The 17,055-nt window shown below is 39.4% G+C and overlaps 1 protein-coding gene across 2 annotated transcripts; it reads left to right on the forward strand.

Annotated features, from left to right (window-relative positions):
• The first annotated feature begins 260 nt into the window (after positions 1-260).
• On the forward strand, positions 261-3,946 carry LOC133818150 (protease Do-like 1, chloroplastic). 2 transcript variants are annotated; one of them, XR_009885801.1, is made up of 9 exons: positions 261-833; positions 950-1,072; positions 1,183-1,354; positions 1,509-1,546; positions 2,144-2,342; positions 2,425-2,577; positions 2,712-2,846; positions 3,448-3,519; positions 3,614-3,946. XR_009885801.1 is itself a non-coding variant. In XM_062250864.1 (8 exons), the coding sequence occupies exons 1-8, from the start codon at positions 397-399 to the stop codon at positions 3,689-3,691; spliced, it is 1,335 nt and encodes a 444-aa protein (XP_062106848.1). In that variant the 5' UTR covers positions 261-396; the 3' UTR covers positions 3,692-3,946. The 2 variants fall into 2 exon arrangements, 1 of the variants encoding a protein (XP_062106848.1); XM_062250864.1 differs by lacking the exon at positions 3,448-3,519.
• Positions 3,947-17,055: the final 13,109 nt, after the last annotated feature.

Below are 17,055 nucleotides of genomic sequence, written 5' to 3' on the forward strand. Positions count from 1 at the left end.
TCTTCTAACCACGTAGGTTACAAACGTGCACACCTAAACTCGAGGGCCCTACAACTCCGACTACAAAGGACACTTCTCGTCACTGGATGACCTACCTAGTAAGAATAAATAATACCCCTCTTATGAAAATTTACAAGACATGTAGACAAACAAATTTGCAAAGCACTATACATTTTACTTGTACATACTCAAAAATATCCATCGTATGAATTTTTTTTTCCAATGAAAGTAAAAAAGAGAGAGAGGGACCAGTTGAGCTACTCCTCTCCTCTCATTCATTCTTAATAAAAAATAAATAGATTAATTAATAATTTAATAAAGGGGGCAAATATAAGAAGAATCATACAAGTCAATCCCTTTACAGCATCTGTCCCGAAAAAAAAGGAAAGACCAGAGATGGCTGCATATTCACTCATTTCCACGGTGTTCCACTCTTCCCCAACTTTCTCTCCACTTTCTCGCTCGACATACAGAAATCCATCTCTGTGTTTGTCTAAATCTTCATCTTCCTCCTTCCGCAAAACTCCAATCTCTATCCTCTCTCTTCTCCGCCATAAGTCCCATCAAAACCAGACTCCACTTAAATCCTTCGAACCCTCTTCCTTCTCCAAACTCCTCTCCTCTATTAAGCCCGTTGCCATTTCTCTCGATTCTTTCCTCGTTCTCTGTACCTCCCTAGCTTTGTCTCTTTCCCTTTGCATCGCCGATGTCGATCCGGCCTCCGCATTTGTTGTCACCACGCCGAGGAAGTTGCAGTCCGATGAGCTCGCTACGGTTCGTCTTTTTAAGGAGAACACGCCTTCTGTCGTTTACATTACCAATCTTGCGTCCAGGTTCGACTATGCTCAACTCTGCTGTTTTTTTGTGTTAGAGCTTAAGTTTCTTTATATGAAGTCTATTTATTCGTGTTCCTGAGATGGTTCGTTTGTGGGTCTTGATATCGATTTAGGCAGGACGTGTTTACACTCGACGTTTTGGAGGTTCCGCAGGGTTCTGGGTCGGGCTTTGTTTGGGATAGAGATGGTCACATTGTGACTAACTACCATGTGATCCGAGGTGCTTCCGATCTCAAGTGAGTTGGGTTTGAATTTGTTTAGATTGAAATGATTTCTTGTTGAGTTGGTGATCTACAATTCTGCTTTTGTTCTCTCGTCTCATAAGTAGGGCTGATATTTTTGACAGGGTCACTCTTGCTGACCAGACAACTTATGATGCTAAAGTAGTTGGATTTGACCAAGACAAGGATGTTGCCGTGATACACGTTGATGCACCGAGAGACAAGTTGAGACCTATTCCGGTTGGCATCTCTGCAGATTTGCTTGTGGGTCAGAAAGTCTTTGCAATTGGCAATCCTGTAAGTAAATGATTTTACCTTCTAATCCCCAGTTTCTATGTTTTATGTTCCTAAAATAAATACATTACTTGGAACATATTGTGTTGGACGAATGGTTTTGTTATTTTACATGTATTAACTAACATTTTATTTTTTCTGTTGTGTATTTTGGCAGTTTGGACTTGACCATACTCTTACCACTGGTGTTATTAGGTAAAGATTCAGGGAACTCTCTTTCTGTTTTCTTTTTTCCCCTCCAACTAAACTGTGATTTCAACGGCTGTCCTTATTAGACTTGTTATTAACGTTTTTGGTATTCGCCATGCTAGATCTTGCCTAGTCCAAACTGACTAATAAAAAAATATTATTTGCAAAATAACTTCATAGCAATCCACTTTTTAGTTTTTACATTTGGGAAATACAATTGGTCGCTTAGTGCAAAGATGAAAGAAGCTCACTTTGGTAATTCTCCTTTTAAAGGTTGTCATTTTGGAAAACTGTTGATGCCATGTAACACTTTCTAGACGTACACTGGAGTAGAAGAAGACAAAGCTGTAGGTATAATATGAACCACGGTGACTTGCGATTAAAACTAATTTCTTTGTCAAGTAAAAGAGCTAAATTGATTGCTACGGATTGTTCTTTAATGAAATGCAAGTAGTTCTTTACAACTCAGAAACTTTAAAGAATAATATAGGAGGGGAATACAGCAAAGTTATTCCTAATACATATTACAGCTGTACTGTTTATGAATTATTTTTTTCCTTGGAAAGAATTATGATGCTGATGAATTCTTAATGCTTTTATTAGTGGGCTTCGTCGAGAAATTAGCTCTGCGGCTACAGGCCGTCCAATTCAAGATGTCATACAGACTGATGCTGCAATTAACCCCGGTAATAGCGGAGGACCACTTCTAGACAGTTCTGGAAATCTTATCGGGATAAATACAGCTATATATTCTCCATCCGGTGCATCTTCCGGTGTCGGGTTTTCAATTCCAGTTGACACTGTGAGTAGCCACTACGTTCTAAATTCAGGATATACTGATTATGCTTCAAAGCGACTCATACTTCTTTTGTCTACAAATGTAGGTAAATGGCATAGTTGACCAGCTGGTGAGGTTTGGTAAAGTTACAAGACCTATTTTGGGGATTAAGTTTGCACCGGATCAATCTGTTGAGCAGTTGGGGGTTAGTGGGGTGCTCGTTTTGGATGCTCCTGCCAGTGGTCCTGCTGGCAAAGCGGTAATCATTTTGCCGTCTTTTTAACCAATCTAAGTTGCAGTGGGGATGATCGTGTTATTTTAATTTTGAGTCCTTTGGTTAAAAGTTGTTTGAAATTGTTGATGTCAGTGGAACTGATGAAATATGTTCTGCAGGGACTAAAACCAACCAAAAGGGATACCTATGGAAGGCTCATATTGGGTGATATCATAACATCTGTGAATGGACAAAAAGTATCTAGTGGCAGCGACTTGTATAGAGTTCTAGACCAATGCAAAGTGGGCGAGAAGGTAAAGTTTCATTAGTTTTTTGGAAATTCGTTTTCTGCTGTTATTTTGTTCTAATGATACTTTTAGAACAAAGTTAGAAAAATCTATGGAGAATTTTAATTTTGACTCCACTAAGTCGAGTATATAAATGTTCTTTGCATTTTAAGGTCTCTATCAGTCATTAACCCAGGTTGAGCAAGTCAAAGGATATCATGAATGTCATGAACTGCTAAACAACTGTTTATTCTCAATTCTTATATATATATATATATTCACTGATACTAATACCGTATAGTAGAATATACTTGTTGTCTTTGGTCACTTTGATTTATATACGGTGGTGTGTGTTTGTGTGGTTTGAGTTAAGCACTGCATCTTAGTAAAGTGGATGTGGGTGTGGCAGTTTCTGTTACTCAATTAAAGTTTGCTGGTAGCATGTTTATCTTTAACCATGCTGTAGAGGTAAATGGTGTGTGTTTGTGTGGTTTGAGTTCATAAATGCAATGTACTCTATATGCTTCTTTCCCAAACTTTCTCTTTCTCTCTCATTTTATTTTTTTTGGTTTTGTTTTGTTGTCCTTTTTTTTTTTTGTTATGCATCATGATAACTCCTCCGGCGTAGTGCTAAACTCATTGAACTGCAACTCTACAATTTTGCTCTGGGTTATTGCTAACTTTTGTAATGGAAAAAGGGGTAACTTTAAACGATTGAATTGACTACTAAAATTTCAATTCTAAAGTTCTTTAGTCTTCGTTAAGCTTATTTAGACATATTTGTTGGTTCTCAGATAACTGTGGAGGTGTTGCGCGGTGATCACAAGGAGAAAATCCCTGTAGTACTAGAGCCAAAGCCTGATGAGTCATAACATATCATACCAATTGGACCGGACCGGGGGCAGAGGGGTATATTTATATTACAGTACAAAAACAAGGGATGAATTAATTCTCACTGAAAATGGGGCTTGTACATATTTTTATGCAAGACTTGTTTAAACGCATCACTATTTTTGTGTATATACTACTAACACAATCAAGATTTATGGTCATTGTATTATCATGACATTTGCTTTGGAACAGTCTATATTTTAATACATAATAAGCTATAAACTCTGTTGCTCAGACTCCTTAAATTTTTTTTGTTCTTTACTTTTGAAAAAGGACATCTGTTAGTGACAAACAACAATCTTAATTCCTAACTAGGACGTGATAATAACAAATACATCACATTGTTATTGGTATTGGTTGAATTAGACAATTTTGGAAAATAGCCAAACTTTTCTCATAAATTTCAGCTTGTATAAATACTTGTGTCCAAATTTTGCCCAAACCCGAAAAGAAAAGATGAAATACTTTTAGTAAAAACCAAACCATATATATATATAAGCATAGTAAAATGTGAATTTTAACAATTATTTTCACATCATTGTTAAATGAAAATTTCATAATTTTTTGGGTTTTTTTTATGTCAATTTTACAATTTTTTTAAATACAGTTTTTGTTTTATTTATTATTATTATTTTAAAAATATGATTTTTTTTAATATCAAATGTATATCCTAATTATGTACTAAATATGCACAATATGATCTTGTATAATGAAGAAAAAAAATTAAAACTTTTTTTTGGGGCAAAATACTTTGTCAGGAATAAATTTTTGTAACTTTAAAATCTTTATTTGATTCTAATTGAAAATTTTTATTCAACTTAATTTTGTTACGGAAACAATGATTTCCCATGTTGGTTGTGTTTGAATATGGTGTACCACTTCAAGTCCGAACTTTTATTAGCGTTTATGACAATTTTATAATAAAATGATGAAACGACAAAGTTTTACGAACGACAGCATAGTAAAATCCCATGTTAAAAAAAAAATTAAATGTACTCTCTTCTAACAACGACATTTTCAGACAAAACGACACTTTCTATGAAATGACTTATCTGTATAAACACGATTTTACAGTAAAACAACATCATTATTACAAAACGACAATTTTTATCCAAAATGACAATGTCTCATGCAACGACAGTTGAATTGTAAAACGACATTTTTTTACTTATTGAGGATTTATTATGTAAACAATAATTTTAAGAGTAATGATATGTGCACACAGTTTACATAAAAGCACACACTTATGTTGCAAATTTTTAATTTAGTGTGAACCATCTTAAATAAACATGATTGATTGAAAATTCTTGTCATGTATGTCGTAGGTATATGTAATTTTTTGATGTCAATTGTGTTCACATATAAACAATATTTTCAACAACAATATTTGTATGTTTGTATGTGTTCACATATAAACAATATTTTCAACAACAATATTTGTATGTTTGTATAAGCGACAATATTTTTGGAGAATGTATAACCAGTATAAAATTGTCCGTTATCGCTATAACTACGAGCCTTGGAAAAAATTTCTCATTCTGTATTTGTCTATTTTTTTATAATATTTAATTATTTTGTTGAATAACTTCCTTTGTAAATTAAAATTTCATGGTAGCGCTATTAAGTTCGAGACATGTAAATATGTATACTGTAGAAAATCTTCTCAATGCATTGATTTTTTTATGAATTCACATTTTCATTATAATTTTAAGGAGGACAGCCTCTTTTTCTCCATATTTTCCTAAATACACATCTTTATATATATATTTAAAATTTTCCCAACTTTTTATATTTTTGTCAAAGTATAAAATTATCTATTAGTTAAATAAATTGTAAAAGAAGATAATAATTTTTTCATCTCTTTGGGAATAGATGTATTGTAGGAAAGTGTAATATGGAGGCACAATGCTAGTCTTGCTAGTCAAAACCAACCTCATTATGGATCCCCCATTCAACTTTTACTTTTACTTGAGTAGGATATTATATCGAGATTGACTCTTACTACAAAGATGTTGCTTAATGTTTCTCTATATAATATTGAACAACCACAATTTCTATCATATTACTTCTTGTTGGGAGAGAGTGTGATTACACCACCACAATAATAAGAATCCACACACAATTATCCTTGATAGAGTCCATTCAAAGATTGAGGTAGAGAAATGCAAACCCTAGTTTTAGACCAAAACTCTTGGATCTTCTTGAAAACTTCAAACTTGTTAGAACACCACTTGAAACTTCTTCTTCTTTGATGAAAATCAAAACAAAGATTTATACAGGAGGAGTATCACTATCCAAATTCTTTGTTTACTAGCCCTTAGTGGATGCTTGAGGCTTTCTTTAGTAGGAAATGAGAATTGAGATTGAAGAAGCCTTTAAATTCACAAAGACAAGCACTTTCTTTATGAATTTCTTGGAGAAAACTTGTGTTCTTGAGAGCTAGAGAGAGAGAGAGAGAGAGAGAGAGAGGGAGAGAGAGAGAGAGAGAGGTTAGAGAAGGATTTGAGAGAGTGATCAGTTCTATCAAAACTCTAAGAGAACCCTTTTATAGTGTAGGTACTGTCATTAGGTCTAACCAGTATGATTATACATTTTAAACATATCATTTGGAGCTTAATATACGTGTCTGTACGGACACGTCAGGCGACCCTTCGCCTACCAGCAGGCAATGCATCGCATGCTGGGCATCACCAAAACCCCAGGGTTTTAGGCGATCCAGCGCCTTCAAGGTGGTGACACAACGCCACCTAGGCAGGTCAAAACTATCAAAATTGACCTTAAACACCTTCAAATGCTCCCAAAATTTTTGGGTATCCTTAGATACCTCAATGTATCACTTTGGACCAAAAAACAGAGTTTTTAAATGCCTACAATAGAAACTCAAATTTCATATCTTCACTATGTGAAACCATTTAGTGTTTTACACCTTGCTTGTGTAAGAATACTTGACTTTGTATTTTAACCAATCCTAACACTTCCCCTTTCAGATTGTGGCTGAGATTCACGCAATTTGTTATGATTGGTTAAATACAAAAGATAAGTGTTAAAATACAAGCAAGGTATAAACACTTAGTGAATTTTACATAATGAAGATGTGAAATTTGAGTTTCAATTGTAGGCACTTTAAAATTGTGTTTTTGGGTCCAAAGTGATGCATGGAGGTATCTAAGGGTCCCCAAAAAGTTTGGTAGAGTTTAGAGCAATTTTAGTACTTTGGAGGGGTCCAAAATCAGAGAGGGTGGCAATGCGTCGCCACCCAAGTGGCATAGCATTGCCTGCATATAGGCGATACATCGACTGCTGTAGTCTGTACAAGTTACGTAAATTGCTCTAAATGACGTTGTTGACCGACGTTTTGGTCAACGATACTGAGTCAATATATATGACAAAAAATAATTTAATGAATTGAAATCAAGTAAGCGACACAAGAAATTTATAGTGGTTTGACCCTAAGAGTTGGTAATAACCTACATCCACTTGCACTTTTATTAATCAAGAAGGTCTCAGACCCAAGATCAAGAAGAACCAGGTTCAACTGAGTTTCTTAAGCCTAAGAGAGAATAAAATTCAATAGGGTTTTGTATGTAAAGTGCGCACAAATTTAGCCTAGAAATAATGACTGAGAGAGATCTCTATTTATAGAATCTCTTAATGGGCTATGGGCCCTTACATATTAATCTAGCCCCTACATGTGTAGTGTGAGATTGTTACAACTGATTAACAACTTCTACTTGAGATTGTTACATAAATATCTTGGGATGAGCAACTCTTTTAAAGTCTTGTTAACAACTTCTACTTGTTCATTAGCTTGGGGATGAGCAACTATTGAAAATCTTTTTGTGATACCATGACGTGCACAAAAGTCACGAAGTCGAGCACCTTCTTCAAAGTAATAGTTGCTAGCGGTTCTGCTTCAATCCATTTAATGAAGTAATCAACTGCACTGACTGCAAACTTGACTCCACCTTTTCCTGTTGGTAGTTGCCTGATTAAGTCAATGCTCCATTCAGCAAAGGGCCATGTAATTTGTATTTTTTTGAGCTCATTAGGAGTTGCTTGAGGTATTTTGGAGAATCTCTGACACTTGTCACATTTTCGTACATATTCCATAGAGTCTTCATTCATTGTTGGCCAATAATACCATTTTCGTATTATCTTCTTAGCTAGACTCCGCTCTCCTGCGTGATTTCCATAGAACCCTTCATGCACTTTAATCATTAGCATCTCTGCTTTTGCTCTAGTAACACATCGAAGTAGAGGCATTGACTATCCTATTTTGTACATTACCCCGTCAACGATTACATACCCAGCAACTTGCCTTGATATTTTATGAGTTTCATTTTTGTCTTGAGGAAAAATTCTTTGCTCCAGATACATTGTAATTAGACTCATCCAAGATGGGATATTATCGAGCAATAGTGTTGTCTCTGTTACATTAATAATTGGTTGGGCAAGGTGCTCAACCAGTATTATGTTTAGCGTGTCTGCATCTTTAGCACTTGCTAGCTTAGCTAAGGCATCAGCGTTGGAATTTTGATCATGTGGTACTTATTGTATAGTAAATTTTTTGAACTGTGCCAGAAGATCTTTAGCTTTGTTGAGATAAGAGGTCATTTTTATGCCTCGAGCCAGATATTCCCCTAATATTTAATTTACAACCAGTTGTGAATTGCTGCAGAATTCTATTGATTAGAATTTGACGTCTCTAGCAAATCGTGATCCGGAAAGCATGGCTTCATACCCTGCTTCATTGTTTGAGGCATTAAATCCAAACCTTAGGGCACAATGAATACGATGCCCTTTAGGTGTTATTAGAATTATTCTAGCTTCAGAGTTGTGTTCGTTTGAGGACCCATCTACATACAACTTCCATGTCATCCAAATTTCTTCAACTTCTTCTGGTGCTTTTGGCTACTCGTTTTCATCGAATACCCCAGTGCATTCATCAATAAAGTCTGCTAGTGCTTGTCCTTTGATATTAGTTCGTGGCTGGTAGAAGATTTTGTATTGCCCTAGCTCTACTGCCTATTTAAGTAATTGATCTGATGCCTCTTATTTTTGTAATACCTGCCTGAGGGGTTGGTCAGATAAAATTGTGATTGGGTGAGCTTGGAAATAAGGCCTCAATTTTCTTGCTGCAAACAACAGGCCATAAGCCAATTTTTTGATCAGGGGGTACCGTGTTTCTGCCCCAATTAGCCTTTTCTTGATGTAGTACACTGAATGTTGGAGTTTTTCTGCTTCTCTAATAAGAGCTACACTAACAACATGTTCAGTAACTACTAGATAAAAATAAAGAGTTTTCCCATCAATGGGCTTGGACAAGACTGATGGATGTGATAGGTGCTCTTTAGGTGCATGGAAAGCCCCCTCTCATTCTTATGTCCATTCGAACTTGCTATTTCCCCTTCGCAAGTTAAAAAATGGGACACACTTATCTATTGACTTTGAGACAAGTCTGCTTAGGGTTGCAATTCGTCTAGTAAGGCTTTGCACTTATTTTATTTTGGTTGGCGATTTCATGCAAATAAATGTTTTAATTTTCTTTAGATTAGCATCTATACCTCTTGCGTTGACAATGAAGCCAAGAAACTTGACCGATCCTACCCCAAACGAGCACTTTAATGGGGTTAAGTTTCATATCATAGTACTTCAAAATGGTGAAGCATTCTGCTAGATCTAGAATGTGCCCCCCAACATTTTTTTATTTTACCAGCATATCATGGATGTAGACTTCCATGTTGTTTCCTATCTGGTCTTTGAACATCATATTTACCAGTCGTTGCTACGTCACGCAAGAATTTTTGAGTCCAAAAGGCATTACTTTGTAATAGTATAAGCCTATATCGGTTCTGAAGCTGGTATGCTCCTCGTCGGGAGGATGCATGCTTATTTGATTGTACCTTGAGTAGGAATCCATAAATGTAAGGATTTCATGTCCTGTGGTGGCATTGACTAGCTGGTCAATTCTTGGTAGAGGAAAACAGTCTTTGGGACATGCTGTAACGACCCAAAATCGCTAATAAGGCTTAAGGGCCTTGATTAGTGTGCCGGGAGGGCATAATTGGGTTATGTGTGAATTTATTAATTTAACGTGTGATTATATGATAAGCATGCTTGTATGGTTATATGAATGTGAATGTGATTGAATATTATATTTGTGAGAACCACATTATTATGTGGGTAAATCTGTAGCATGCGACTTGAGGCGATCCTAGGGAGCTAGTTAATGGGAAAGTCACAACGAGGCTTAATACTTGACTTGGGGCAAGTCAAGGGGTATTTCAGGTATTAGATGATTATTTGGGTTATCGGATTATGGAAATAAATAATTGGAGATATATTTGAGGTTAGGAAGCTTAGGTGGGAATATTGGGGAATTTTACCATTTTTCCCTCGGGAACGTTTCCGGTACCCGAGCCTCGGAATTGACTTAATCAAATATGGTTAGACTAAGTAAAATAGAAAACAGTAGAACAAAAACCCAAACCAACCCTTTTTGCTCCTTTCCTCCTTCTCCTATTTCTCTCAAGAAAACTACTAGAACTTGAGGATTTTAGCTGGGAATTCAGTGGATTGGGCTGGAGTTTGGAAGGATTAGTCCAGTGTTCAGCTAAGGATTTAGTCAGGAACTAAGGTAAGATATAAGCTTGAAGCATGGTGATTAAAATTTTATGTTATAGCTGGGTTTTGAAGTGTTTATGAACTTTGGTGTTGAAGGGCAGAATTGAGGCTTGAAAGCTTGAGTTTTAGCTCAGAAATTGTTAAGGAAGTGGTTCATCAAAGAAGGTAAGCTTCAATTCGTAATTTAGAGTTCAAATTCTGAGTTTGCATGACTGGTTTTAGTGTTCTTGAGTATGTGAGTTTCAGAAATTGAAATGAGATTTTAATGGGTTTTAAAGCTAGGGATTTGTTGGATTATGTTGCTAGAATCATGTTAGAAGTCTTGTGATTAATGTGTTTTGGAATTAGGGTGCTTTGGGGTGGTTTTGAGCAAGGTTAGGATGATAGGAATGGTGGATTTTCTGGGCACGAAGGGCTGGGCCGCGACTCTGTTCTAGAGTGTCGCGGCCCTGAGAAGCAAAGAAGAGCCAAGGAGGCTCTACAGTGGGGAAGCGCCGCGGCGCCACAGGGCAGGACCGCGGTGCGTGTCTATCTTAGAGAGGCCTAGCCTCTGTTTCAGGGGCGGGCCGCGGCATGGGTTTCAAGGGTCGCGTCCCTTAAGGGTATTTTTGGTCTTTTGGAGGTTTTAAGGGTGGGAAGCCAACCTAGGGTGCTCGGGATCGATTCCACCACCAAGTTTGGTGGAATTCGACATCCCGGAAGCTAGAACTCCATCCGGAAATATTAAACGCGATTATTAATGGTATTCCCTATCTTAGTTGTGACTAGGTATTAAGCTAGGGCTCGGGAAGCAGATCGTGCTCGAGAGGCGTCGCTCGTAATCAGTAAACTTGGAAATTAAAGGTAAGAAAACTGCACCCGGTTGTGGATTTATTATGGGACTAAGAGTTCCCTGATCTGTATGCTCTATAGAGGATGGTATTATGCCATGCAAATAGTAAACAAACGGCTTCAGAGTGCCGAGGTTTACATTAGCACACTGGGCGCGGCTTGACCACTGGTAGCTGAGGACAGCTTATTATGCACTGAGCTCGGTTTAAGCGGGCCGGAGTCAGTGGGGTAAATCGAGGGTGCGACCTAAGGTGTCGACCCTGTATAATATGTGATTTGATTATTGTTATTGGTTGGTGAATTAGTCGTACTGTATAGTTGAGTGTTGATTGGCTGAATCTTTGATTGTATCTACGTGCTATGTGATTAACGTGATATGTTAAGTATATGATCATACTTAAAGGGTTATTCAACTGTTATCATTGCTCGTTATATGCTGTTATGTTTTCTTGTTGGGCCTTGGCTCACGGGTGCTTCGTGGTGCAGGTAAAGACAAGGGCAAGCTTGATCAGCCCTAATTTAGAGAGCTCTGGGAGCAGAATGTACATGAACAGCTGCCCAGCTGTAACGACCCAAATTCGCTAATAAGGCTTAAGGGCCTTGATTAGTGTGCCTGGAGGGCATAATGGGATTTTGTGTGTGACTTTATTGAGTTAAATGCATGATTATGATTTAATGCATGTTATATGACTATTTGACTATTTGAGATGCATGACTATGTGTATTAGTATGCATGTAGACCTGATTGTCTTAGAAAGAGAGCATGATTGTAATTTGGCCATTTTGGGGCATGACTTTGTTGGTACCTGTGATCTGTGACTCAAGACGATCCTAGAATGAGCGGGTTAGCGAGAAAGTCAAAGCGGGAATTTATACCCGGCTTGGGTCAAGCCTGGGGAGTTTAAATGGGAATTTGGAAAGTATATATTGAGGTTAATCTTGATGACGAGGAATGTATATTTGGTAAAATGTGTTTCTTGAGGAATTAGTGGGAATTTGGGTAAAATGACTAAAAGGGCCCTACATGGACAAAAAGGTTTAGAATTAGTGAGGAGGGCATTTTGGTCATTAGGCTTTTTAGAGATAAGTTAAATGAAGCTTTATACTTAGTGGAATTGGTAGAAAAGAGTTGTAAGGCTGTAGAAAAGAAAGAAAAAGGAAGAAAAAGAAAAGAGAGAAAAACAGAGGGGTTTGGCTTCAAAGGTGCGGTTTGTGGTTCTCCCACCATTTCCCTTCATTTTTCTTGGAGTTTAGCTTAGTAGTGAGGTAGGATAGGCTGAGCATCAAGGACCCTAAGCTAGACTTGAGGATTGGCAAGGGATTAGCAAGAACACATCAGAAATTTGAGGTAAGTTTTTAGAAATTTCAGTTTTAGGGTTTGACTGGTTTGAGCTATGTATTTAAGCTGAATTGATGGGGATTTCTGGGGAAATCAAGCCAAGGTTGAGAAGGAGCAAGCTAAGGAGGTCTAGGGTTCAACTCAAGGTCGAATTTCCATCCACAGTATGATTTCTAAGTCTTTAACTTTGATGTTTGACTGATTTTCTGGGTTTAGGGTTCATTATGGTAGATCTTGAGTTTTGGGTTGCTTGAGCCTGGGTTATGAGTTCTTGGGTTGCTTGGGATGAGTGTGAGGTGTTGATAAGTTTGTTTTTGGGTTTGGGAAAGATTTGGAAAAGTTTGGGGTTGAAATGGTAGAAGGAAATCGCAGGAAGCGATTTTGGGTGTTGCTGGTCTGCAACTAGCGTTACAGCGCTAGTCTTTGGGCGCTGTAGCGCTAGGCCCTGTTCCTGGGGAGGTGTGGCTATGCTTGTAGCGCTACAGCGCCCTCTTTAGAGCGCTGTAGCGCTGCACTGTTCACAGAAAGGGATTTTTGGGCTTTTGTTGAGGGATTTTGACCTAGGGTTCGAGGCTCAATTCCACCACCTTGTTTTGGGGATCTAGGACTTCCCGGGGGCTCGGGATTGGTCCCGAGGCTAGGTTTTGGACTTGAGGTTTGGTAATGACTTTGACTTATGGATTTTGTTTAGGTGAGCGCTAGGGCTCGAGTAGGATCGTGCTTGAGGAGTCAGGTGATCAAGGCTATCGAATTGAAAGGTAAGAAAACCGTAACACCCGAGAACAGGGCATGGGCCCACAGTGTTATTGCAGGGCACGGCCCTAGATTGTATTACGTGCAAATGTATAACCTTAGATGAATTATTATATGCTTGAATGATTATTTTGAAATGTACATTACGTGCGATCATAATGAAATGAACGGCTAAGGCCGAGAGCGGCGAAGGCCGGGTACGGCCTTGGGGCCGGAAGTAACACTTAGCACATGGAGTGCTTATAGCCAGGGTGGGACCCAATGGATACATGAGTTATCCTTACGGTAAGGACCGAGACCCCAGGCTTTGGTAAGGCCTCTGGGGCAGCATGGCCGTGTTTGTTCAGTCTCATGGTTTTCCTATTTAACATTGGATTATATGTCAGTTATATTTTATGCATATGTTATATACTGTATGAGTTTTCTTGCTGGGCTTCGGCTCACGGGTGCTCCGTGTTACAGGTAAAAGCAAAGAGTCAGTCAACCGGCCATGAGTATGGAGAGCGTGGGGGCGGCGCGTACATGTTCGGCCTGCCCGACTGCTTTGGTTGGGGGCATTTTGTATATGGCTGTATTAACCTATTCTTTTTATAGTTAACCAAGTGTATATCTATTTTTTGAGTTGTAAATATTTTGTAAACCTTATTTTGGGATCCCGGATGTTTGATACTTAATGTTTTCAATGAAATTAAGCATTTTCAAAGATTACAGCCTCAAACTCTGGTTTAGTCACACTTTTGGTTTTAGAAACCACGTAGAGTCGGTTAGTTGCACAATTTCTGTTTTAAACTCACTTAGTAACGGCTATAAGGTAGTAGGGCGTTACACCAGCCGCCACGGTTGAGGGGAGATAGGGACATGAGAACCTTAAACATCTGTTTTTCCTTTCGAAAGGCTAGCGGTTGTCTGTACACTGGAAATTTTGTAAACAGACTTTTAAACGCTATTTCTTTTGGGATCCCATGTGTAAGAATGTTTTGTTTTATGAAATGTCCCCTTTTGAGACCAAAACCTTTTAACCTTAGCACATTAATGGCCTCTGTGACACATTTTTAACTAAATGACTTGATTAGCAAGTCCTGCACCTTTATAAATACACAGTGTAGCGGTCTTGGCTATCCAGGGCGTTACAACTCGGTATTAGAGCGTTCCTAGGTTTAAGGGTTCCTGAAGACCGGCTGGACATGTACATTCGCTGCCAGAGACAAGCTCGATTCAGGGTTTGGTAATGTGTATATGTGCTTATATGCTTGTATATCTGGAATGGATTATGAATGTTGTTATTTATTGGATTAATAGGAAGCATGAGATACTGATATGGCTTGGCCCTTGCCTGCTGTATGAAAATATTAAGGCATGCTTATTCGCATCGCTGTGCATGTAAATGAATATTTGGATGATTAATTGCATATTGTATATGGATGAATGCTTTTATCTTAGTTGTTGTGTGGTAATGTTGGGGCATGCTTATTAGCAATGCCAGTGCATGTGGATAAATGCCTATATTTTGATTGTTTGTGATTGGTTGTGTTTCTTAGGTGGATTTTGGAGAAGCTTTTACACTGTCATCATGGTTTGATTGCCGAGTCGTTGATTGCAGATTGACTTGGATAACTATGCGTCCAAGAAAATCTACACAACTAGCCGGCATTAGGTCTGGGACCGGGGGTGATGACCAGGGCCAGATTCCTCCGCCAGTCCCTGAGAACTAGCAGCAACTCACGGCAGATATGCAAGCACGGTTGCAGGGCCAGGATGAGCAGATTTGTGTTCTGCGATAGCAGGCTCCATCAGGGAGTGCTGCCCCTGTCGTACCACCTGCAGTGGTACCAGTTGTACAGCCAGGAGAGGTTGGGAACAGGTGGGAGCCGTTATATGAGCGGTTCAGGAAGCAGCAACCCCCAATCTTGGTGAACCAGACCCATTGAAGGCCGAGCAATGGCTGACTATGATTACTACTATTCTGGATTTTATGAGGATAGAAGGGCATGACAGAGTGGCCTGTGCCACATATATGTTGAGAGAGGATGCCCGCATTTGGTGGGAGGTGGCATCACAGACCAGGGACGTCACTGCTTTGAGTTGGGAAGGATTTAAGGACTTGTTCAACCAGAAATATTATAATGTTGCCATCAGGGCAGCAAAAGTTAATGAGTTTGTAGGGTTGGTTCAGGGCAGCATGACAGTTACAGAATATGCCCTGAAGTTTGACAGACTCACGAAGTTTGCACCAGACCTTGTGCCTACAAATGCAGCCAGGCAAGACAGGTTTATTCGAGGGCTTAATGCTATGATAGCCCGGGATGTTAGGATTACAACGGTACCTGGAGGAACAACTTATGCCCAAGCCGTTGAGAAGGCTCTTACCGCTGAGGAAGCGGAGAACAAGATTTGGAAGGAGAGTGCAGTGAGGTGCGAGGGTCGCAGGGTGGTGCCTCCTTATTTTGGGTCAGGTAGGGGCGGAGGCCCCAGTGATTTTAAGAGGACCCCTGACACTTCGACCGCTGCTGGTCCTGATAGGAGGGTCAGGGTGGCCGTCAGGGCAGCAGTGAACCATGGAGGAGTTATCCAGAGTGCCTGAGGTGTAGAAGACGCCATCAAGGCAAATGTCGGGCCAAGGCTTGCTATGTGTGTGGAACAGTAGGGCACCTCAAGAAGGACTTCCCAACAGTGAAGATAGGGGAAGCAGGAAGGGTGGATAGCTTGACTCCAGCTCGAGTATTCACCTTGACACAGGCAGAGGCCGAGGCTAGGCCTTCGGTAGTGACAGGTCAACTTTCTAGTGCTGGCTCTCCTTTTTTCTGTATTGATTGATTCTGGTGCTACACATTCCTTTGTTTCTAGTAAAGTGATTGATAGACTGTGTAGACCTAGTGAGTATCGGACTGCGGGGTTTGGGACTTTATTGCCTATAGGTGAACTGGTAGTTTCTAGGAGATGGATTAGGGCACTGCCAGTGATGGTTGATAGTAGGGAGCTTTCGGTAGATCTGATTGAGTTAGACATGGAGGACTTTGATATGATCTTAGGGATGGATTGGCTAGTTAGGTATGGGGCTACTACTGATTGTAGGAAAAAGATGGTGACTTTTGAGCCTGAGGGCGAGGATCCTTTTGTTTTTGTAGGTGCGGAATGCGGACATCGCGTACCCATGATATCAACATTGAGAGCCAGAGACTTGCTATAGGGTGGATGTATAGGTTTTCTGGCTAGTGTGGTGGACACCACCAAGGCGTTTCCAGCGGGGTCGGGAGAGACCAGGGTGGTTTGTGAGTTTTTAGACGTATTTCCTGAAGAGCTACCGGGGTTGCCGCCACGTAGGGAGATTCAGTTTGTTATCGAGTTAGCACCGGGGACAGAACCAGTATCTAGAGCGCCATACATGATGGCACCAGCAGAGTTGAAAGAGTTGAAGATACAGTTACAGGAACTTCTGGATTTGGGATTTATCAGACCTAGTTACTCTCCATGGGGCACTCCAGTGTTGTTTGTTAAGAAAAAAGACGGGACTATGAGAATGTGCATAGACTACAGGGAGTTGAACAAGTTGACCATTAAGAATAAGTGCACTCTACCAAGGATTGATGACTTGTTCGATCAGTTGTAGGGAAAGACAGTGTTCTCAAAGATTGATCTTCGATCTGGTTATCACCGGCTGAGGATCAAGGACGAGGACATACCAAAGACGACCTTCCGAACGCGATATGGACACTACGAGTTCTTGGTCATGTCTTTTGGTTTGACCAACGCCCCAGAAGCTTTTATGGATCTAATGAACAGGGTGTTTATGGACTTCTT

The sequence above is a fragment of the Humulus lupulus genome, chromosome 2 (genome assembly GCF_963169125.1).
Source record: "Humulus lupulus chromosome 2, drHumLupu1.1, whole genome shotgun sequence".
NCBI classification, from domain to species: Eukaryota; Viridiplantae; Streptophyta; class Magnoliopsida; order Rosales; family Cannabaceae; genus Humulus; species Humulus lupulus.

Bases quoted from the DNA above. Each gene is read 5' to 3' on its own strand.
- LOC133818150 (XM_062250864.1), top strand. From the start codon at position 397: ATGGCTGCATATTCACTCATTTCCACGGTGTTCCACTCTTCCCCAACT. The intron at 834-949 runs GTTCGACTATGC...ATATCGATTTAG, and splicing joins ATTACCAATCTTGCGTCCAG to GCAGGACGTGTTTACACTCG. The intron at 2,578-2,711 runs GTAATCATTTTG...TATGTTCTGCAG, and splicing joins GTGGTCCTGCTGGCAAAGCG to GGACTAAAACCAACCAAAAG.